Here is a 25,022-nt window from a genome sequence, read left to right as displayed (position 1 = left end):
GTCTGTCTTGGTGCTTTCGTTTTATGAAACGGCGCCATCTATCCATCCGTGCAAGGACTACCGTGGCTCAGCAACTTCCGCCGGAGTACAAGGAAAAGCTGGCTATCTTCCGCTCCTACTGCAGTAAAAAGATTGCTGACAAACACATCCAGCCCCACCACATCACCAAAATGGACGAGGTTCCGCTCACTTTCGACATCCCGGTGAACCACACTGTAGAGAAGAAGGGGACCACCACGGTAGCGATACGCACAACGGGGCACGAGAAGTCGGCTTTTACTGTTGTGCTTGGTTGCCATGGTAATGGACAGAAACTGCCACCTATGGTGATTTTTAAGAGGAAGATACTGCCAAAAGAAAAGTTTCCAGCCGAAGTCATCGTTAAGGCCAATCAAAAGCGCTGGATGGACGAGGAGAAAATGAGAGAGTGGCTGAGTGAGGTGTACGTAAAGAGACCGGATGTCTACGAAGACTGGGAGGCTACGCCGGGCGAGTTATGCCACCATATGTGAATGGATTGTGGATGCTTGGGCCAAGGTATCTGCTTTGACTGTTGTCCAAGCTTTCGCGGAAGCTGGCATTATTGCTGAACAGCCCCCGGCAACAAGACTGACTCTGACAATGACGAGAGGGAACCTGGCGTGTTTGATGGAGAACTTGCCCAGCTGTTCATTTCGGATACAGAACATGAGGACTTTGATGGATTTGTGGATGAGGATTGATCAAAAAATAACGTCAGTACATTGTTAAATACTTCAATAAAGTACAACCGAACTCAGTTTTGCTCCCGCTGCCTTTTTAAAGACATTGTTTTAGCGTGCATGCATGGTACCGTATGTTTTAAGCTAGCGTATGTTTTACCATGCTGGCACCCAATAATACGGTTCGCCTTATGTATCTGTTAAATACAGAAATAGACCCCGTAACTGAGACTATGCCTTTTAATACGGTGCACCCTATGGTCGTGAAAATATGGTAACTTGGATATTTTAGAATACAATTATTTCAACCCTTGATCTTACCCTCTGTCTTTCAGCTGCACATAGGACTGCATCTCCGGCATGTGTCTGTGCACCTGCTGCACCCAAGAGTTCCCTCTCAATGCGGCCCAGCCACAGGTGGAGGTCCTCCTGGCTGGATGTACAGCGACTGGAGGCCTCCAGAGCCTGCTCCAGCCTTTGGAGCACATCCAGACTACTCAGATTTAGCACGGAGCATCGGATACGAAGAGCATCTAATTTGTCCTGCACCTGTTGTTCCTCCTCCACTGAAATCACAGTCACAGCAACGAACATTGGGTAAGAAAAACATATCTTAGTTTGGAATGTTCATGTGAGACAATCAATGCTGTCGCTGTGACTAATACAGACATTTGCGTGAAATCTCTTGTATGAATTACTGTAGTTCCTCTAATAGTGACTGAGGGCATTTATTTACTAAACTGCAGAGAGGTGTATATTGGAAGGAGGGGTTGAATGAACTAGACATGCCTGTGTTGATTGTTACATCTTTGCTTTAATGACAACGGACTATTTACAGTAAGTGGCTCATATTAACCGGCCTCGTGTTGCCTTCTGTTGTTATGTCAACACACCTGGAGGGGAAATGTTACCTTCGGTTCATGTATATCTTCATCAAATCCTAATGACTTCTTGGATGGGTGTTATAAATTATTACCTGAGATCACTTCCATGAGCTCAAGACCTGTTTTCTGAACTTTTGCAAGGTCAGCAGTTTTAACCTGGATCTCATCAGTGACAGCCTGACAAGAAATGACTGCATGTCAAGTTCTACTTCAACTGAAAAATACAGTATGTAGAAAAGTTATACATTTCCTACCTTAGCCGTGTCTGTGGCCTCAGAAAGATGCAGCATCACTCTTTCAGCATTACGCAGTTCAGCAAGGGCCTGCTCTACAGATATGAGCCACTGCTGCAGATTGTCTACGCCTTCCTGGAAAATCTGAGCCCTAGGTAAAATGCCCTCCAAACTGTCCCTCCTGCAAAACAAAAATAGTTAAACAGTAAATAAGATGTACTGAAATGTACGTGTTAAAGTGTGACATTGCCTGTAAAAGTGGTTGACCTTTGTTCCGCCTCCCGCTGTATGGACTCCCACTTCTGTTTGAGAGCACAGAGCTTGATCCTGGCCTGCTCCCCCTCCTCTCCTGGGTGGGCCTCCACTAGCCGAGGACCCTCTAACATCATAGTATGCATACTTTTCCGTCGATCTGTAAGGAGGCGCTGCAGGAGCTAAAAAATATTATGCTCGGTTAATGATTTATGACTATACCAAAAGGAAGTGAAAAAGTCAAGTGGTAAAGATTATTTGTGTCAACAACAATTTAGCTCATAGGCATGCACACGACAAAGGTAAACATGGAAATCTTACTGTAGACATTTACTGTGTTTAATTTAATAAATTAATTTCCCTGGGGAGGGGGTCCAGAGGCCCATATCAAATTATTATGCATTAGGCATTATTTCTGATCACTCATCTAGAAAGCCATTCCATGTTTCTTTTCTTTTTTTTAACCTACCTTTGTATCACTCTGCCTGTACCCTCCTCAGGTGTCAAGATGATTTTTATTGCCAAGTAGGTTTCACCTCATTGGACGCGCTCACAATAGCTGAGGTTACAGCGGAAAGGTGAGAAACCTGCCTGCTTTGTTCCCAGGAAATGGCCACTAAAACATACAAGGGGCCATTGTGGACACAAACTCTGCCCATTCACCCCTGACCAGAGAAGGGATCTGACCTTGCTACACCTTTCTGCAGCATGCCTATTTTGGTGTATTTCACTACTGTAGGTAATCTAATATGATTATGGAGTGTAAAATGAGGTCATAAGAAACAAACCCTTTGCTCTTGAAGCTGTGCTTTCACCACTTTGACCTCTGAAGATGGAGGTTTCTGATTTTCTGTGAGCTCTTCTATTTCACACACCCATGTCAGTAAGGCTTCCAGACTTTGAAGGAACGTCTCAGAATCAGTAGATATGTTTCGCAGAGGCAACGTAGACTTAGTTTCCTTTAGGAAGACCATCACATTATATTGACCACATCAATTCAATTAAATGAATGGAAGGCCGGAAAATGTAATAAATGTTGTTAGTGTAAAATGGTAACAGCGTTGAGAATAAAACATACCCTCCATTTAGCCACGCAGGAATCTTGGTCTGAGCTTGAGTGTCCATCACTTTGGAGCTGTGAAGTGAACAAAGTTTCATCACTTTTTTTTTTTTTTTTAATAAAAGTTGTAGTTAGACGCAGTTTTTGAACATTAGAGCAATGACAATCTTTGAGACCAAGCATTGTTCTAAAAGACAGAATGTTAATTTAAGTGAGAAAAACAGGGATGAAATTGATGGAATAAAGTGATTTGATATGGTAAAAAGTTATTTTTTTTGTATCAACCTCAGCAAGTTCCTGGGCAACTCCATTCAGTACTCGAACAGTTCTTGTGATTATGGGGTCACCCCCCTTATCTCCCGTTGGATACTCTGTCACTTCCACGATCTCAGTCACTATAGTTTCTGTCACCTCTGTCACTTCTGTCACTTCCCGTGATGCCACAGTCTTCCAGGACCAGGGACTCCCTTCTCTGGAGTCTCTCCTCTGAAAGCTTGCTCTTCTCTCCACAGCAGTCTTGTCAGGGTAAGCCAAGGGAGATCTAGAAAACTCTGGGGGCATGGTTCTTCTCGTTAGTGTCCCATTGCGTGATGTTTTTATAGGAGAGGGGGTACTGTGCCAGGCATTATCCAAAGTACTAGTACTCCTGATTGTGGAGGCGGGGGAGCTGTGGAGAGGTTTGTCAGAAACTGGTGTATGAGCTCCTTCTTCTCGCTTGTGATGAAGTTCTTGTGCCTCCTTTTCTGCCTCCGCCACACTGTCCTTGTTCTTATCGTGCCCATGTTGAGGAGGCAGACACTCTTTTCGCCGTTGGTAGCACTCCGTCAGGAAGGCCTCATCCGACCGCACGTGCTTGGACTTGTGGCCCAGGCAGCTGGGCCGGCTTATGAGGTTACCCATAGTCTTTCAACCCAGAGGCCAGTGAGGTAATAATTGAGGTAAGTGCCTTCCGCCATGCATGTGGAATCTCCTTTAGCTACCTAAAATAAAAGAAATGAATCATCATGCAAATTTTTTTTTTTTCCCCATCGCTCTACATGTCACAGCTAAAATGAAACCAGCGCCTTTCTTGTCCAGAGGGAACCCTAGCTGTGACACTTGGCTCTGATTTTTGCTGTGCCTTTGTTTTCAATTAGACCGCATACACACATACTCAATCTCACATCACCAACTAAAATATTATGGGTTTACAAATCTATGTGACAGGCTTTTCAAGGATCCCACTGTTGGCATGACGAACCAGTGGCAATGATCCAACTTAATTCACTCAGCCAAGTCCAAGGGACCAATATTGTTGCACCATTCTTAATGGCATCGACATATCTTTGACTGAAATTTGCAAGTAATTGTAAGAGGACCATAAGAAACATAGCTGTTTGTTTGCTCCATGCCATACCTTCATTGTTTTGAAGAGTGTTTAAGGGTGAATGCTCTTATGTTGATCTATACTATAAAGGAGTTGAGGTGAGCCCATCAGGCAATCACAGGAAAGGTTCCTTGTGCAACAGGGTCCTCCCTCTGGGGTTGTCTCAATTCAGAATGCTTGAGGTCACCTTATTCATGCTTGCTGACCGAAGAAGGTCTGCAACATGGTGGTTGCATCAACAAAAAGATAAACAGATGGTTGGCTAATCAAACAGAAACATATAGGGGAATTAACTGTTTGGCAGTCTGTGGTTCATACTTTTAGTATTTGTTCATTTAACCACTTTTGGGACCCAAAGAGTTTATAGCCATGGAAAATAAGGAATCATTGACTACCACAACAAATTTGATTGTCATTTTTCTCACAAATACAGTATGTAACCACATACATTCTACTGTAGAGGACATGGCTTTTACCTAAATGAGAGTCTAAATATGATGCCTTCATGTGCATTAGTAATTACCTATCATGTACTGTGTGTCTCACCAGGCAGAAGATGCGGTCAAGAAATACACAGGGGAGTACTAAGTCAGATCAGAGAGTGGTCCCAGACAAAGCCCCAGCCTCTGGATCAATGATTACCCAGTTAGCTCACATCACTGCCCACCAGTGAGTCTCGTGGGGCACAGAGTAACTGTGGCCATGTCCACATGGGTTAACAATTCAAGAGTAAGGGTGTGTCATCTTTTATTGCCACATGTAGCCATTTGCTAAATTACCATCGGCTCCACAGTGATCTAACAGAACTGTTCATTAAGTTATAGGAACAGATTCATCAATATACTGTATAGTGATACACTGTATGTAAACTTCACCCTATGCTAATATAATTTTTTTTAGGTCTGTACCAACCATTATGAGGTCAAGTTATCCATCCATCCATCCATTTACTATACACACACACACAAAAATGCCTTTCATTGTGCTGACTTACATTATAACAAGCACCCTAAAAATCCAATATACAACTAACTGTGTTTGACTTAGTAGCCAAAGTACCACTGATCCATTTAATTTATCTTGCGAGGACCTAACCACCCCATCACTTAACCTCTTTATGGATCTCCTTTAATTCAAACCAGCCAGTTCTGAGCTCTCAACAGTTATTTCTGGCAAATGAATACACCAAAATTAATTAACTAGAAAATCTGATCTTTTGGTAAAGACAATAGACAATATTTTTGTGTTAATAAAATAATCATAATAATTAAAATAAGCACAATCATAAAACATTAAATTGATGATATTAATAATAAATAGTGTTCTGTAAATTGACTGTCTGTTGTACTAGAGCGGCTCCAACTACCGGAGACAAATTCCTTGTGTGTTTTGGACATACTTGGCAAATAAAGATGATTCTGATTCTGATTCTGATTCTGATTCTGATAATAATAATAATAAGGTAAGTGCTTAACATCATTATATACCTATATCTATAATTTTACTGTATTTTGTCTGAAAGTAATACATTTACATGATGCAACAGCCACATTATTGAGGATATTTGTAATTAGCAGCAGAGTAATAATCATCAATCACAGCAATAGAGCACTATGTTGTTTTGACACTCCGTTAAGTGATGTATTAAAATAGTCATCATTTTAGTGGTCCCTGAATATGCATAGAAGCTAATCATTTACCCCTGAGACTCATATGACAAAATAGGATGGATATTGTAGCCTACAAAGTCACAGGTCCAAAGTTATATATAATATGGTTACCAAATGGGTCAGCAGTGTTCAAATGTTAATCGGGACTGATTTAGCTCAAGATCAAAAGGCTCGAGAAAAAAATTCATGTTTTTACAGGAATTTTGCAATGTCTGTTCAGAGTAATCGCTTCTTCTTATTATTATTATTATCATCCCATATTTTATATTCTCTTATTCAGAATATAAAATACAGTACCAATTCCTTCATTATCATGTCGATTCCTAGTTCAAGCACTGGCCAGCAACGTCCAAACACAATTTTTGTTTAATACTGGGAGTTTTGGCGGTTTGGGATTATGTGAACTACACTTACCCAACAGCATGAGTAAAGGAATCCAGCCTGTCCCCATTCAGCATTCAAACAGGAAAGAAAAAAAAGCTTTGTCTGAGCATCCTTTGAGTGGGCTCCCAGTTCCAACATCCCGAACTGAAGACTGCACACACAAACACATCCATGCTCTCTTGAATACACACTCAATCGCTTCCACTCATTTACACTTGCTCACCTACAAACACACTTTCTAAACACAACCAGGCACATGTCCTGCAACTCATGCTTTTCCGTTGCCCACAGCCACAGGGAAACAATGTCCTCCTCCTTTCCCCTCACAGTGCACCCCTCCCCTCAGCTCACTTCTCCTCCCACCGGCTCTGCTCCTCTCCCTTTCTTCTTTGTTGTGGGAGCTGCGATAGAGGAATTCCTTCCTTGTTAACACCGCTGATGGGATAGTGCGCCTAGATGGAGACAATGTATTCCAACGACTCAGATGAACTCCCACAGTTCCCTGCCAAGAGCAGCTCATCCATGGAGGTCAGACTCTGACAGATCCCTTTAACAACAGGACGATATCATTCTCACCAGCTCTGACACTGCTCAGGTTGCTCCTGTACAAGGCAGCTGGATGGCAAAGTGCCCCCTATAATCTTTCCTTGGGGTTTCCTCACACAGTCTCCCTCTTTTCATCCAAAAAAAGCCCCTCCTCTGAGATCTGAATGTGGCTTAAAAACTCCCTGCCGGTGCATTTTGAGTGGGTAGGCGGCCAGGGGTGGGGGCGTGGGCAAAAAAAGAAATGTTTTCTAAAGGTCCCCGGGCTGCCCTCAAAACATTCACATGTTAAGTGACAGCTGCCTCAGCCCATTCCCCCTTTTGGTGGCGAAGGAGAGAATTGCAGGCTACAAAAGAAGAGACCTACACCCACTCTGATACCCACCCACTCATACAATCAACCCAACCCCCTTGCATTGGTCATTCTCCCTTCAGAGTCAGTGCAGCAGTCTCCTCAGCAGCAAGAAAGGCACAGTACAACATCTCAGATTACGTTTCAACTGACTTCCAGCCATTGTAATCCTGGCCCAGGAAGAAAGAACACGACATAGAGAACAACAAGATGAGCGTTTTCTCTGCTTTCGGCCTTGAAAAACAAAGAAATGACCCAAATTGTGAAATTATATCATGTCTCGTTACACGATGCCACAATATTTGTCTAGGAACTATTAATCCAAGTTTACTGCAACAGTTCACGTTACCATTGTTGGATGTTTTGAGCAAATCGTGACATTTGCTAACATTCTTACTGTAAATATATGAAATTGAGTTCTGTGCAAGGGTGCATAAGCAGACCAGAAGCGTGCACATCAGTCACTTCCTAGACGTTATATGCCCAGAATTGTTATTTTCTTGCCTCTGTATTTCACCAGCCAGCCAAATACTGAACCAAATCAACTGTTCCAACTAATGCGTGCATGCTTGCACCGTGCACACACCCACACTCTATCCTACTTAGCAATTCCAATTACCAGACACGCATACATCCACTTCACAAGGTCAGTGAGTTGAATTTTTGTTGGTTAAAGCCAACTTATCATTCTGTTTAAAACAAATGTAACTTTTTTAAAAGGGTTTTTAATGTAATTCGGTACATAAATGTGTATTTTATATTTTATATAATGTAATTTATTATAAAACTGCAATATACAGGCCATTTTTCGATTTCTGTCCCGTGCTATTTTCGTTTTAGAGATGAAAATTAAAAATCTAACCGTAATTCGAGTTTTTCTTCCTCGTTCCAGACAACAAATCATAAAATCAGGCTGCATTTGAATTTTGGTTTTAGTATTTTAAAACAAAAATCAAACAACCAGTCATTTTTCGATTTTTAATGTCTGTCTCCAAATGTTATATCTAATTACCAAAAGAGACACGGACCAAGTCACATGGGCCATTGAAAGGGAAATGGAATGAATGACCCCTGTGGTGTGATGTTATTCAACCCCTGGGTAGAGCTGAAGAAAAGTTCCTCACATGAATTGAAAGAAACTACAAACACCCCATACTGGTGTGCATTCTACAGGGAATGACACATCAGATAACATTGATCATTTGGCTGCAAATGATGCACAGAACAAACTGTTTCTTTGGGTCACTTAGTGAATTCATGTATTTTGGGTTTTTAATGAGATTCTTGAACCATAGGATAAGTGGTGTACAATAAAATAAGGCCTGAATGAAAAGCAGTTCTCTTTGGACTAAAGACCGGAGTCTAAAAACAAAGAATAATTGTACAGGATTGTTTTGCCACACCTGTGCAATCTTAAATTATGCTGTTGTCTTCAAATTCAATTAAATAAGACCTCACGGAGTCCTCCCCCAGAACATGGTAATTAGCCCTGCTCATAAGACATAAAAAGGGGGTTCATTCTTCGGGTCAAACCAGAAGGACTATTCACGCAAACTAATTTATCACCCAAAGAGGTTGCTTCAAAGAAAACTGAATGAAAGGCATTGGTACTTCCCAGCTGGGTTATCTGGGCCGTGTCGGGCTGCCTGGATACTGGAAATTACAGTCATGGTTTGGATGAGGGTTTAGCCACTTGGGGCTCAACCATATCATAGGCATATGCTATGTTTGAGTGTTTTGCACCCAGGGCCAGAGGACTTGACACCCTATTTAAGAAAGACTCAAAGTTCTATGGAAATAAATATACTTGACATGATAAGTAAAGAAAAATAAAAAACAATGTTTATCATCTTCCAGGAAAACAAAGCCCCTTTTCTCCGAGGACAAGAACGCCACAGAACACAAAAAGCATCATTAGGCGTCCAAAAAAGAGAGGACAATGGGCTGAGAGATCCATGACCCCCATGTCTAGGATTGTTTCTAAATTGTGTGTACACGAGGTCTATTTGGGATGCGTAATATGCCAAGGGAAACCACAGTTTTAAGACAGAGAGTGTTTATGTGCAAGATTCTCAATGGTTGGGGTGATGACATAAAATTTAAACCTAAACACAATGGGCTAACTACAGTGTTTTAGTCTTTTTGACTAATTTAGTGAGGTACAATTATACCATCATAATTTATGTACAGTATCTACTTAAACACATGTATGCCTAATTAACTTAAATATTAGTGTAGTTGAAGCCACATTAAACCAGCAACTTAGTGTACACTTGACATGTCAACACAGTACAGTAAGTACCTAAACATAAACAAGCACACCATTCTCAGTAAACTTCTCTAATCTTAACTGATAGATAGCTGGATGTCGAATGTGATCCATGAAGGCAACTGTGTGTGTGTGCGTGCGTTTTTGCGTGTACGTAAACGTGAAAGTGAGTAACATGCGACTAGTTTCTCCATACAGGAGGCCTCTTGAAGCTGCCATTGCAAACAAAGGCTTTTGTACAAAGTATTAAATAAATACTAGTTGGCGTGTTCATTACTTTTTCCCTGTGTCATTTCACATTATTACACACAACTTTCACACAAATATCCGATATTATTTGTTCTACTTTCTTTTTATGTATGGATTACTTGGGTTATTCCCAACATCTGGTGAAATTTTCATGTCAATAGCACCTTTGGAAATATATTTATGTCAATAGCACCTTTGGAAATATATATATGTCAATAGCACCTTTGGAAATATATTTAATGAGAAAAATGGTGACGTGTTAAAAACCTATTTCAGCCGCTGTATGTGTTGACCCCTCACACTAAGCTCTCTGCCTCAGTGCAACTCCATTGCATTACTTTAAGTGTGCATTTCCCAACCAAGAGTCACTCAACGGTCACGAACCGTGTTTGATTGCAACGACGATTTAAACTAATAAAACATTACATATATATATATATATATATATATATATATATATATATACATATATACATATATATATATATATATATATATATACACATATACATACATGTATATATATATATATATATATATATGTGTATATATATATATATATATATATATATATATATATATATATGTGTGTATATATGTATATATATATGTGTGTATATATATATATATATATATATGTGTGTATATATATATGTGTGTGTATATATATGTGTGTGTATATATATATATATGTGTGTATATATATATATATATATGTGTGTATATATATATATATATGTGTGTATATATATATATATATATGTGTGTGTATATATATATATATATATATATATATATATATATGTGTGTATATATATATACACACATATTGTTTTATCATGTAATATGACTGATGACTGAACAAGGACCATCTCATTATGTTCTTTATGGTTGTGCATTGTTTAATGATTGTGCTTTTCTGAAATGCCTGACAGTTAAATTTGAATTTAGACTTTATTTCCTGATGAAGCTCAGATCCATCAATGTGGCAGCATGATGTTGAAGATCTTCTCCAAATATGTGGCACTATTGCTGTTGTCTGCTGGGGGAGCAGCATCAGTGCCAGGGACACCAAATGGATGAATAAATTAATCTATCGTTAATACTAACATTTGTATCGTACTGCATATGTATGTATACACAACAACAAGCATGTGAACATACTTAACATACTTATAGAAGTATTAGAATTACAGTACATTGTATTCCTTTTTTCAAATAGACACTTATGGCATAGTTAATGGGTAAAAGGCTTAAAATGAGTCACTAAAAGTCTTGTGTACGGAACAGATGTGGACCCCTCTCTTGTGTATTGGAGAAAGGTCTGTATCTGGGTCTCAGGGCTGTCCTCATTCATGCTGATACTAACGAGTCCCAAAGGTCCAAAGTGGAAAAAAATAAATAAAAAATAGCTAGTAGAGCAGCAGACTCAAAACATTACCATGACAAAGGTCTGTAACCGGATGTCATATGATAAGGGTATAATGGAGCCAACCACATACAGTATTTGACACAGTTTTTGGGAATAGTAAGAAGCCACCCAGATAGTGGATTCTATTTTCAAGCATGAACATTTGACTCAACATGACAATCATCCAAACCATGACAATTTAATTATTCTTTCTTATTTATACTGAAAACGCGCTATAAATTAGAAGTACTTATTGAAGGTCATTTTGCTTCAAACTCTGAATGTCCTAGGACATTATTGATTACTCAATGAGAGCTATTCACTTCAGACAAGACAATTTGCTAGAACTCCTCCCCATAAATTTATTCTAAAATGTGTACACATTAAAAAATATATATTTGATGAATTATTTTAGATGAATTGTGTTGTTTTCTTTCTGCTGCAGTGCCTGTCTTTCTATGTGGCACAATACATTTACTTGATATAAATATTCACGTGACAGTTGTGATCAATAAAACAGTCTGATGAGAGCACATTTACCGCAAGGATCCTCCTTCTTTTCTTTCTTTTTTTTGTGACGCCCTTTCCTTGTCATCCCCACAGAACTGAATGTCTTTTCAGTGTGTTCATTCATGTGTGCAGAGGGCCTCCAGTGCAAAACACTTGTCTAGCCTGGCTGCCCAGACCAAGCACAAAAAGCCTGATTTGCCCACACCTCTGCCCCCCTGTGGTCTGAAGAAGTTTCCCTGTTGTAAGTTTCCCTAGAAATTAAGGTTTCCATGGGTGAATGTCTGAGGGAAAAACAAACAAACAAAAAAACACTCATCCGTTTTTGTATTCTGTTCATTGTGTCCTGGGCTGAAGTCGATGAGACAGACAACTATCCACGCGATATTTACACAATGGCAATGTGGAGTATTCAATACATAACATACAGGTTTTAGACAGAGAGAACTTACTGTAACTAGAATAGTAATGGTTCCAGAATTTTGTATGAAATGTAATAGGAAATTAGAAAACATATTTTGTCACATTATATTGTGATTAGTTTTAATTTTATTATTATTTTACGAAAGTATGTTAACAAAATATTATACAGTAGCTCCCTTAACCTCCAAGTGCTGTGCAAAAAACATTGCATTTAGTGTGTATAGGAACAATAATATTTTTTGTGGAGTGTGTTGTGGCAGGAGTTATAAACACACAGTTTACACACCACGTTACAATTAGTTTATGTGACATGATGACGAGCCATACGGTTGGAGTACCAAATAACTAACGCTAACCTTTTTTCAAGGTTACATTAGTGCTGGCACAAAAAAAGGTGATTTGTTTTTCCTTTCCATCAAGATGAAAATGGGATGAGGGAGGAAGAGAGAGAAGAGCGGAAGAGAGGGGTGCAGGGATAACAAGACAACACACAAAAACTAACCCTGGGGTTTAAGGGGGGCAGCGTCATCTCCATGCACATCAGCCATTGTCTCAGTGCTCTGATTTGACCCCTGAACTCACACTGCCATTGGATTACATCCTCTGCGTCTCTCCTAAAACAAAAACAAGTTTATAATGTTGACTTCATTAAGTGGCAGTCAAATTAATTGGTGTTATTATACAGATTATTTACCAATCACATTGACTATTTATTTATTTTTTTGGCAAAAATATTAATTTCATTCACAACAGAGCTAAAACTATTTTTTTATTTCTTTAGACTTCATACAAATGAACAGAAGACAAACTTTGTCAGTAGGGTGAATATGGGGCGATAGAACAGGTTAGTGAGTTGTACATTTCTGGTCACAATTATTGGCACTCAACTTTTTTTCTGTACATACAATCTGATAGGAAATAAATTGAAATGTGCCAAATTTGTATCGTCTGAAAACGATAATTATAATGCAATATATAAAGAAATGTAAGAAAACAAATTCTCATCACAATCATTGTCTCATATCTTTGAGTACTTGAAAACAAAAGCTTTTGTACTCTTTATTCATCCATCCATTTTCTGAGCCGCTTATCCTCACAAGTGTCGCAGGAGCGTTGGAGCCTATCCCAGCTATCTTCGGGAAGGAGGCGGGGTACACTAATCACAGGGCACGACCAAAACAAACAACCATTCGCACACACATTCACACCTCGTGCAATTTAGAGTCTTCAATTAACCTACCATGCATATTTTTGGGACATGGGGGGAAACCGGAGTGGCCAGGGATTGAACCCGGGTCCTCAGAACTGTGAGGCTGACGCTCTAACCAGTCGGCCACCGTGCCGTGTATTCAATGATTGTAATTTAAAAGTGCTGTGTTTTTGGAAACAAGCTGTTGGATGCTTTATTTTAAATTCAATGTACTTGTGTAAAAAAGGCCCATTATTCAAATTTAACAATTTCTTTTTTTTTTACAAAGATTAGCAATGCCAGACAACACAGAGTTAAATAAACACCGAAGCCTCGCTATTTGCTGGGCTTAGGACCATGCCCCGCTGTTAACGTTCATCAATGCCAATAGCGATTCGGACCTTTTGCTGCATCATCTTGAAAAGTTTTGCTTTCTTCTGCATCAACTCCGCAGGCAGCTGCGACTGTCGGACCTTGAATGAAATCTTTCAACATGGTGTTGTTCACTCTCAAGCCGCCCGGCTAGCAGTTAGTGGCCAACGCTAGCTACTCCTCGCTGACATGGCGCCATAAAAGGAGCCAAGGGCGTGACAGAAACTGCATAAAGGTGAGTTTTTCAGTGAATAGTTTTCAGTTAGAATCATCAACACTGCGTGGTGTCCCTGTTCCATCCAGAGAGAGCTTTAACAGACTGTGAGAAATGTGAGGGGTCCCATCAGAACATGACTGCCCGGGAGGAACGTACGGGCATCAGTGGTAAACCGCGTGGGCCGAAACGTAGTGCGCCTTTGCGCCTCCGAGACTCAGCAGCCCAGCCCCAACCCGGCCTGTCACGGACACCGTGATAGACTGTGAGAAAACTTGGTAAGACTTGAATATGCAAATGAAAAGTGACACACTCCCACAGCGCACTACGTTTCGGGCAAACAGGCTACTGGCGGCCGCCATGACGATGTAATACATGTGTAAATGTAACCAAAGTAATGCACATAATGTAGCATGCTGATAGGACAAGTCCCAGAATATACTGTGATAGCCCACGCCCACCATGCTTATGTTTAATGTGTTACAAAAATAAAATCCTCTGTACTCTGGTTCTCACTGGAGTCACTTGATAAAGCCCATACATGGCTCATTTAAAATGTGTTTAAGAGGTAAATTGAGGTGTTGCAGAATCCACATTTCAAACAACACAATGCCAAGTTTTATTTGTTCTCTAAGTCAAGCCCTAGCCCAGTGCTTCTCAATTGTTTTCTGTTACAACCCCCCCCAGGAAGAACAAAAAAATTTGCCAGCCCCCCACCCGCAGCCCCTGCGATTACACCTCTAAATGACATTGTATATAAAGGATAATCTAATCTAATCCTTATAAACATTGACGAACGTACAAAAGAAAGATATAGATCAATTTACAATAAAGAATACATTTATTAATGTTGTTTTCAGTCTGGAACAGAAAATAAAGTGCATCAATTTCCCTGAAATAGAACAAAAAAATGCATAAATAACTCTTTTGTTTAAACTGTAAACATTTTTGTCCGACTTATATATAACAATATAGAAACTCTAATTTAAAAATGAACAAAACGACTTGTGATGATTTTTCTGTTCCTTCTTTTTTTTCCTATCAAAAAAGTCACAATTAATGGCTACAATGAGCACGTTTTGCAGTGCACAGCTTTTCAAAGCGGTGTTTGAAGCATGATACTGCAACTCTCAACTCCTGCTCAATGTTTAGCTGGGACCTGTACTTGGTCTTCAGTGCAGCAACAGCAGAGAAGCCAGTCTCACATAGGTACAAAGTTGCAAAAGGAAGCAGAATGCCCAAAGCCCTCTTCCCCAGGAGTGGATACTGCCTCTCTACACTCAGCCAGAATTCACTCAGAGTCTGCGATGAAAACCTCAGCCTCAATGTGGAGTCAGACGTCATGTCAATGAATTGGTCCGCCTCTGCAAAGCTGAAACCAGCTGGAGCTGGTGCATTGAAAGGATGTCTCACCAAGTCATACTGGGTACTGTTTTCAGGAATTTGAAAAATCAAAACATACATATACAATAAACAAGCAGTCTTTATTGCTGTCAGTTGCTTCATCAAATTTTAAGGCAAAACGTTTGTCTCTGAGTTTATCCACCAACTGTTCTTGTTCTGCGATTGGCTGGCAACCAGTTCAGGGTGTACCCCACCTCCTGCCCGATGATAGCTGGGATAGGCTCCAGCACGCCCGCGACCCTAGTGAGGAGAAGCGGCTCAGAAAATGGATGGATGGATGTTCTTGGAGATCATTTGCGATGTCCTTTATACGTCTGGCGACAGTGTCGTTGGACGGAGGGATGGTTTTTGTTTTGCAGCGCTTGCGTCATCCAGCATGACGGAGACCATGTCAACTGCTGCAGGCAGTATCAGCTCCTCTGCTATGGTGTGTTTTTTTTTGCACTGAGCAATTTGGTACGCCACCTTATAGGATGCTAACAGTGCTTGCTGGTTTACTGTAACAGCATTTGCAAAGCAGGATGATTGCTGATAATATTCAGCACGTTTTCTCTGAAAAAACTCCAGGGGCTTATCAGCGTGATTAAGGTGTAATGTATTTAAATGGTACTTTAATTTGTTAGGCTTCATGCGCTCCCCTGCCAGTGTTTTTAGACATTAAATACACCGTTCTTTCCTCGTCTCCCACCGTAGTCACCGTGAAGCCAAGCGCTACAAATGCTTTGTCTTACTTCCTCGTCTTAGCTTTCGGGTGACTTTCATGTGTTACACAATCTCCGTCTCTCTCTGCCTTTCTTATCATCCCTGTTAAAAAAATTTCCATGGTGTCTTCCAAGTTTGTTAACTGCTCGTACTATTGCAATAAACACTACTACGCAATAAAGCAAATACTCCGATAGCAACACTGCCATCTACTGCAGTGGATGTGCAATTACACGTCATTCAAGTACAGCAAGTCATGTTCTTCAGGGTCTCACATGCGCCCCCTTTGTACATACTGTACGCTTACAATTTTCGTTTTCTATTAATATCATTTTTATCATTGTCTTTAATTTATTAGATAACGTCACCCAATTTATATGTTTAACAAATTACAAATAAATACATCGACAACAAAGTCATCTATGAAATCGTCATATGACAATCCACTGGAGACTACATTATTTATGCTTATTCTTGAAAGCGCACAGAAGGGAGTTTGTGTTATGGTAGATCTCAGGTAAGTTTGAATGAGTTTAAGCTTAGAAAAACTTTATTTCAGCAGCAGCCACTGTGACGGAGAGGTGCAAAAATTCTTAAGAGCGACCTTGTCAAGAACGGCAATGCCGTAAGGGCAGATCCCAAAAAATAGACTCCAGGTCAGAGGTCCGAACAATTTTAATTAAATGGCAGAGCAGGTGATGGCGAAACATACAAAACTAAAGGAACTCACAACCAGAGAGAATCAAAAACAGATAACGCAGGGAGACACGACAAACGGTCTATGTGGTATAATCGTAGTGAGCCTAAATTTGGACAGCGGTCAGAACGGCGGCAAAAACTAGTGAATATTCCAACACACACACACGGTGCCCCCTAAAAAGGCTGATGATTACAATGCATAACAGGTGTGTCACCGATGTCCACGCCCACCCAGACACTGCAACACAAAGAAAAACAACTTGAAACACAAGGCCATGACAGTATCCCCCCCCCTCAAAGGACGCCCCCTGGCGGACCACCCGGCTTCTGCGGGTGGAGAGAGTGGAAGGCCCGGAGAAGGGACGGATCTAGGATCCAAGAGCGGGGAACCCAGGAACGCTCCTCAGGGCCATAACCCTCCCAGTCGACCAAATACTGCACACCCCTGCCCCTTCTTCTGGAATCCAATAGTTCACCCACCGTGTACACTGGCTCACCATCAACCACCCGCGGAGGAGGAGGAGGCACCGCTGGAGGAAACCGGTTTGAGCAAGGAGACATGGAATACAGGGTGAACTTTCATGGTGGGAGGGAGCCGAAGTTTAACTGCCACCGGGTTAACAACAGAGTCAATTTCGAAAGGACCAATATACCGAGGACCCAGTTTTTTAGAACCCCTGCCAAATGCAAATCTCGTGTGGACAACCAGACCTTCTCACCAGGACGGTAGGAAGGAGCTGAGATCCGATGACTATCAGCTAACTGCCTGTTGCGAGCCTCAGTACGGGACAAGGCCGCCCTTGCATCCCGCCACACCTGATGAGCCCTTCGGAGATGGACCTGTACAGACGGGACGCCCATCTCCCTCTCCTGAGAAGGGAACAACGGCGGCTGGTAACCGTATGCAGTCATGAATGGCGACCGTCCAGTGGCACAGCAAACAAGGGTGTTATGCGCATATTCCACCCAAGGCAGGTGAGAAGACCACGAGGAGGGGTGTTGATGGCAAACACAGCGAAGAGCAGCCTCCACATCTTTATTCGCCCTCTCAGCCTGGCCGTTGGTCTGCGGGTGGAAACCGGATGACCGACTGGAGGACGCCCCCAGCGCTTTGCAGAACAACTTCCAGACCCGAGAGACGAACTGCGCCCCCCTGTCCGACACCAGATCAGCAGGAATACCATGAACTCGGAAGACATGGTCGACAAGGAGATTAGCAGTCTCAAAGGAGGACGGCAGCTTCGGCAGAGCAACGAAATGGGCCATCTTGGAGAATCTGTCGACTACACTCAGGATGACCGAGTTCCCTCCGGACAGCGAAAGGCCTGTGATGAAGTCCAAGGCGACGTGGGACCAGGGGCAGGAAGGAATGGGCAGTGGACGAAGAAGACCAGCTGGAGGACGATGGGACATCTTGCTACGGGCACACACTGAGCATGCCGAAACATATTCTTTAACGTCCCTGCGTAGTCCCTGCCACCAGAACCGTTGGGAAATGAGGAAAAGTGTCCGACTGACCCCAGGATGGCAAGCGACTCGAGAAGTGTCCCCCCACTTCAACACCTCTGGACGTAAAACGACCGGAACAAACAATTTGCCATCAGGAATACCTCCCGGGGCCTGGACGTAAAGACGGTTTTCCAACAAACGCTGCAACACCATGCGGACATGTTGGCGATGTTCGCGTAGATCACGGGAAAAGATTAATATGTCGTCCAAGTACACAAAACATTTATCATGTCCCGGAGCACATCATTAATAAGACACTGAAACACAGCGGGTGCATTCGTGAGTCCAAAAGGCATGACCAAGTACTCAAAATGACCTAATGGAGTATTAAACGCCGTCTTCCACTCATCTCCCTCCTTCATCCTCACCAGGTGATAGGCATTTCGCAGATCTAATTTTGTGAACACCTTTGCAGTCTGCAAAGGTGCAAACGCCGAGTCCAACAACGGGAGAGGATACTTATTTTTTATCGTGATGTCGTTAAGACCCCGGAAATCGACACGGGGTCGCAGGGTCCCGTCCTTATTGATAAAAAAAAATCCGGCGCCCACTGGCGACGATGAGGGACGAATCAACCCAGCAGCTAGCGAAGTCGAAATATAATTCTTTAATGTCTCTTGCTCAGGCTTGGAAATCTGATACAGCCTCGCACATGGTAGTGGAGCCTCGGGAATCAACTCTACGGAACAGTCGTATGGACGATGCGGAGGCAAAGACTGGGCGCGATCCTTACTGAACACTAGTTGCAAATCATGATACTCAGCCGGTACTTTAGCCAATTCGATGTGCTCGTCTTGAACACAGGAGTCCACAAAACACTCATCAGCTCCGGAGTCAATCAACGCGGAAACCTCCACAATGCCGCCAAATCCCGATACTTCGCCCGGCAATTGCAGTGTACTGTTGTTTGATCCAGTTCTCAATTCACCGGGTACCAAGTCTTCATCAAAATACTCACACAATGAGACGTTCTTTCCGGAGGAGGAAGGCGCTGTCACCACCACCTGGCCGTAGCGTCACTTCCCCGTGAAGGTCTCGCCATGCAGGTGGATACCTTGTGTCCTGGTCGGCCGTAGTACAGACACGCCCCCGCTCTCATGAGTCTCCGACGTTCCGTCTCCGTCAGTCGCCCCCCGCCGAGTTGCATCGGCTCCTCCATGGCCAGGGCCGGCTCCCTCGTCGACGCCGAGGTGGATGGGGGAACACAGGTGGAGTCTTCCATGGCGGATGAAGAATGTCCCGGGGAAGCGGACTAAAAAAAAATGCGCCGTTCCGCCGCCCGCTCGCGCTGCCGTTCCCTCAGTCGATTGTCCAGTCTAATGGCTAGTCCGATCAACTCCTCCAAATTAGTGGTCTCGTCCCGGGCCGCCAACTCATCTTTGACGGCAGGACAGAGTCCCCGACGAAAAATGCCGCTTAACGGCACATCGCCGAATCCACTCTCTGCTGCCAGGATGCGGAACGAAATGGAGTATTCGGCTACTGACAAGTCCCCCTGGGAATGGTCCAACAACCGGCTACCGGCTTCCTTGCCCTTGACGGGGTGATCAAAAACTCTCCTCAGTTCAGATTCGAATGCCGGGAAGGAGGAACGTAACGCTGGGTTGGCGCTGTTGACCGCCATCGCCCACGATGCCCCCTGACCCGTAGTAGACTCATTATAAAAGCCACCTTCGTCTTATCCTGGGCATACGTGACCGGTTGTTGGTCAAATACTAGGGTACATTGATAAATAAATTGACCGCAGCCGCCGAGCTCCCCAGCATAACGAGGTGGATTTGGGAGACAAGCTTCCCTGGCGGGTGGCACCGCGGCCACTGTGTTGGTGGCGGGTGCTTTTGCCAGAACCGGAGGTAATCCAAGTGCACACACTTGATCAACCCGAGAACTCAGCGTACTGAGATGGGTCGTTAACGCCGTAATTGCCTCCCTGAGCTCGTGTAACGATGTCTCGTGTCTTCCAACCAAATGTCCCTGACTTGCCAACGCTTGGCGAAAAGAGTCTGAGTTTGTGGGATCCATTTCTGGTCGGAATATTCTGTCAAGAACGGCAATGCCGTAAGGCCAGATCCCAAAAAATAGACTCCAGGTCAGAGGTCCGAACAATTTTTATTAAACGGCAGAGCAGGTGATGGCGAAACATACAAAACTAAAGGAACTCACAACCAGAGAGAATCAAAAACAGATAACGCAGGGAGACACGACAAACGGTCCGTGTGGTATAATCGTAGTGAGCCTAAATTTGGACAGCGGTCAGAACGGCGGCAAAAACTAGTGAATATTCCAACACCCACACACTGTCACGGTGCCCCCTAAAAAGGCTGATGATTACAATGCATGACAGGCGTGTCACCGATGTCCACGCCCACCCAGACACTGCAACACAAAGAAAAACAACTTGAAACACAAGGCCATGACAGACCTACATGGAAACATTTTAGTAGGGGTGACGTCATGGGGATTTGTTTGGAATTATGTTTTAATATTAATTGGGAATTGCTTTACAATTGAATCTATAAGTGTTCATAGAAATAACTAATGTAATTATATTCAAAGTGACTTATTCCTCACCTGTTTTGACACCCCCTCGAGTCCACGGCACCGTAGCATTTGTTCACCTGGCCTAATGAGCAGGCAGGCCCAGCTCTGATTTGAGTATGCCACAGGCTAGTCTGCTAGGTTCAAAATGTGAGGTAGACATTTCTTATCAGCATGTTATAAGCTGGCGGCACGGTTGCCGACTGGTTAGAGCGTCAGCCTCACAGTTCTGAGGACCTGGGTTGAATCCCCGGCCCCGCCTGTGTGGAGTTTGCATATTCTCCCCGTGCCTGCGTGGGTTTTCTCCGGGCACTCCGGTTTCCTCCCACATCCCAAAAACATGCATTAATTGGAGACTCTAAATTGCCCGTAGGTGTGACTGTGAGTGCGAATGGTTGTTTGTTTGTATGTGCCCTGCGATTGGCTGGCAACCAGTTCAGGGTGTACCCCGCCTCCTCCCCGATGATGGCTGGGATAGGCTCCAGCACGCCCCCGACCCTAGTGAGGAGAAGCGGCTCAGAAAATGGATGGATCGATGTTATAAGCTCACGAATTTAAAGTCAAGGAAACAAAACGAGCAGAAGAAGTAGATGGCCTATCGGGTCATATTTGTTCATGTCAATGAATATTTTGTAACCGACTGTCCTTACTACTAATCGAGTTAAGGAAACCATAAATTGTTCTGTAGTTGTGTTGTTACATACACTACTAGTACTCAAAAAAGGTTAAGGATATTTGGCTTTTGGGTGAAATTATCTTAAATGCACTATAACCTTTTCAGGTGACCTTAATTTGATTGACTTTAAACTATTGACGATCCAACAGTTCAGTGTTTCAGCAATTTTTGCACAAGTCGCTGTTCTCTAACAAGGAGATGAATGGCAAAATTCCTAACAGGTCTTTGATCCATGAACATTTCCAAGGACGTCCACTTGTATGCCTTAGGTTCTGTGATTCTTCCCATCTCTGTATCGCTGTCGCAATCTGTTGATGTCACTCTAAGGTCTGTTGTCACTGCCCTCTGAGTTCATTCTGTTTGAAGCTTGTCTTTGACGGGTGTCAAACACATTTTTGTCTCGGGCCGCATTGTAGTTATGATTTCCCTCAGAGGGCAGTTAGAACAGTGAAACCATATAAATGTTTAATCACCAAATCCTATTACCATTACACAACAAATTGAGGGATAACTAGTTTTGAAATCAGAAGACAAGGATAATAGTTTGTTCAAGTATTGTTTAAGTTACTGTAGGAGAAGGGTTTGGTAACAGAAAAATGCAATATCCCAATATTATTGTTTATTATTATGACAATTTGGAATTTGGGTACAGATTTTAGCAAAAATCACAAGTTGACGAGCATGATTTGCTTTCGCGGGCCACATAAAATGAAGTGGCAGGCCGCAACAGGCCCCCGGGCCTTGAGTTTGACACCTATGTCTTATAATGTCAAAATGTGAACAGGAAGAGGATTGTTTAAATACCAATTCGAACAAAAAGCAGGAAATGTAAAGTATTGGTCGATTCATGGATCAAAAACCTGTTGTGAATTCTGATGTTCAACTCTTTGTGAGAGGAGAGCAAGTTGTACAAAAAGTAATGAAACATTGAATGGTTCGACATGTGCAAAAGTAAAAAAGAGAAGGTCACATTATATAAATTCACCCGTAAAGGTTATAGTGCATTTTAGGTTCATCTTGAAAATCTCACCTGAAAGTCAAATGCTGTATCCCTTACTTTTTGTGAGTTTCGTATTTGCTTTCTAGTAAATTAATACTCAATTCTCTTTCAAGAATGTGAGACAATCTTTATCATCTGTCCCAGCTCTAAGCATACCAGTATTGGTGATCCTGTGATGTGGGTGTTGTTGATTCAAACAAATGCCCTCCTATATCCTGCAAGAACACATGAACCGTCCATGTAGTACAATTCAATTACACACAGTGTATGAAGGAAAATGTAACTTGATGCTATTTGTTTCTCCACATGCTTACCTCACTACTTGCAGAAAGTTCTGAGACGGAATGATTCAAACTTGAGCAGTCAAGAAAGTTGTAAGAAGAAATAACTGGGATAAATTCCTCGTTGCCCTTGATTGAAGTCTTCTCGTTTCGTGTCAGTGGCTAATTTTGGCACACACAGCAAAATATGCACGGATGCAAATTCATAATACCAATCACGTACTATTTCTAATATTTAATTGGAAAAACTCCCAGACACTGATGGAACTAAAAACAATGTTGGTCTCATTAGGCTCCCAAAAAATCCGAACTACACAATAGTTATAATTTATAATAGTGGGCAGTACAGGATATTAAACATTGCTCACTTATGGAAAGACACTGTCACATTGCCGCCTTGTGGTCAATTCACGTCAGCAATTCAGTTGGTCTATGCTTACATTATCCATTAAGGTCATGTTTCTTGTCTTCAAATGTTTTTTTTTTTTGTTTTTTTAATTGACTACAGTATATAGATAAATGAAACAATACTGAAAAGAATATAAACACCAAATGTTTTAGATAAAATTAATATAAATGAACAAAAGGGCATCTGAAAGCATTTATTCACATAATTTGATGTGAATAACACTCATCAGTACAAAAAAACATGATACATAGCAAAATCTCTCCAAAAGCTAATTCCTCTGCTATGAAATATATTGTATTTCCATATTTCCCCGAATATTACAATATCAAATAAATAAAAAAATGAACATAGTTTTGAAACCAAATGAAACTAAAATTGAACAAAAATGACAACAACGATGTGTAACACAAAATGTATAACTGATATAGACGTGGTAAAAATATTGACATAAATATTCATACTCTCTTTTTTTAATACCAATATAAAACAATTTCTAATGTGAATTTTTTTTCCTTTTCTTTTTGGGGCGGAGTGAAGAGTTGGCGGTCGTGGATATTTTTGCATAAATGTAAAAATCCTTGATGAAGAACTTTCCAGTACAGGCAATGCGAGATGGTGTCAGGGTGAGTCAACCGCAGCTCTCTTCAAATGCGAAACAAAAAAGATGGAAAAGCTACAAAAAAAGACATAAAAATGAACTCAAACTAAGCAAAAAATGGAAGTTATCATCAAATGTTAAAATGAATAATTCATTGAAACCTTGATGAAACTAAAATGACCAATTTCTACAAATTGATTGTACCTGGGCTCCTATATGATGATGACACTGGTTGAAAAATCCATCCAGTTTGTCGGGTTCATAAACTGTTGCCGTCTGAGAATCTGTGCTTAAAGGAGGAATTCTGAGGGACTGAGGGAGCTGTTAAAAAGAAGAAAAAAGAATTGGAGTTTAACAGGAATGGAATGTTAAAAATAAACTTTTTTCTCAAATGTATAAGATAACCTTGATTAGTCCCATAATGGGGAAATTTGCAGTATGTACTGTATGTATGTACATCTACATAGATCTCTCTCTTTCTCTCTCTCTCTCTCTCTCTCTCTCTCTCTCTCTCTCTCTCTCTCTATATATATATATATATATATATACACACATACATATATATGTAGGCGGCATATGGGAAACTGGTTAGCATATCTGCCTCACAGTTCTGAGGACCCGGGTTCAAATCCGGCCTCGCCTGTGTAGAGTTTCTGCCCGTGCCTGCATGGGTTTTCTCCGGGTACTCCAGTTTCCTCCCACATCCCAAAAAAACATGCATGGTAGGTTAATTGAGGACTCTGAATTGTCCGTACGTGTGAATGTGAATGGTTGTTTGTTTATATGTGCCCTGCAATTGGCTTGCGACCAGTTCAGGGTGTACCCCGACTCTCGCCCAAAGATATATTACATACATACACAGAGAGAGACAGAGAGAGAGAGTTTGTAAGAGTCAGTGAGGCTTTGCCAAACTAATAATAAATTAATATAATAATATAAAATAAATATGGAAAAGCAAAACAACTTACAACAAAATTAACAGAAGGGAGGTCAGCATCAGGTGTGGGATGATCTCTGACATCATCTTAGGGTTTGCCAGGAACACTTAAGAGTAATTATGAAGAATCCAAAAATGTTGTGTGTGTATAGTGAACAAAAAGCATCCAAGCAAGTCAGTTTTATATAAA

At 41.8% G+C, this 25,022-nt stretch overlaps 1 protein-coding gene and 1 long non-coding RNA gene across 12 annotated transcripts in view; one reads left to right on the top strand and one right to left on the bottom strand.

The window, feature by feature from the left end:
• Positions 1 to 25,004, bottom strand: part of macf1b (microtubule actin crosslinking factor 1b) — a 45,353-nt gene extending 20,349 nt beyond the window's left edge. For 4 of the 11 annotated variants that reach the window (XM_061776184.1, XM_061776187.1, XM_061776188.1 and 1 more), the window contains exons 1-12: positions 24,864 to 25,004; positions 24,100 to 24,216; positions 22,922 to 23,970; positions 22,764 to 22,822; positions 12,807 to 12,918; positions 3,416 to 4,110; positions 3,149 to 3,205; positions 2,859 to 3,029; positions 2,086 to 2,252; positions 1,840 to 1,999; positions 1,678 to 1,762; positions 1,023 to 1,267 (exon numbers count right to left, since the gene is read on the bottom strand). In XM_061776184.1, coding sequence (XP_061632168.1) covers positions 1,023 to 1,267; positions 1,678 to 1,762; positions 1,840 to 1,999; positions 2,086 to 2,252; positions 2,859 to 3,029; positions 3,149 to 3,205; positions 3,416 to 4,030 — 1,500 coding nt within the window. In that variant the 5' untranslated portion in view covers positions 4,031 to 4,110; positions 12,807 to 12,918; positions 22,764 to 22,822; ... (1 more) ...; positions 24,100 to 24,216; positions 24,864 to 25,004. Of the gene's footprint in view, positions 1 to 1,022; positions 1,268 to 1,677; positions 1,763 to 1,839; positions 2,000 to 2,085; positions 2,253 to 2,539; positions 2,664 to 2,858; positions 3,030 to 3,148; positions 3,206 to 3,415; positions 4,111 to 4,526; positions 4,676 to 6,580; positions 6,883 to 12,806; positions 12,919 to 19,351; positions 23,971 to 24,099; positions 24,217 to 24,863 lie in introns of those variants that run through there. The other 7 variants (XM_061776189.1, XM_061776192.1, XM_061776193.1 and 4 more) reach the window with 7 other exon arrangements.
• On the top strand, positions 1,098 to 3,298 carry LOC133479344 (uncharacterized). Its single transcript, XR_009788924.1, has 5 exons — positions 1,098 to 1,298; positions 1,732 to 1,811; positions 1,887 to 1,973; positions 2,571 to 2,595; positions 2,677 to 3,298. It is a non-coding gene; the product is annotated as an uncharacterized LOC133479344 (long non-coding RNA).
• Positions 25,005 to 25,022: the final 18 nt, after the last annotated feature.

Source organism: Phyllopteryx taeniolatus, chromosome 6 (genome assembly GCF_024500385.1).
Source record: "Phyllopteryx taeniolatus isolate TA_2022b chromosome 6, UOR_Ptae_1.2, whole genome shotgun sequence".
Taxonomy (NCBI): Eukaryota; Metazoa; Chordata; class Actinopteri; order Syngnathiformes; family Syngnathidae; genus Phyllopteryx; species Phyllopteryx taeniolatus.
This window is presented reverse-complemented; position numbering and strand designations above follow the sequence as displayed.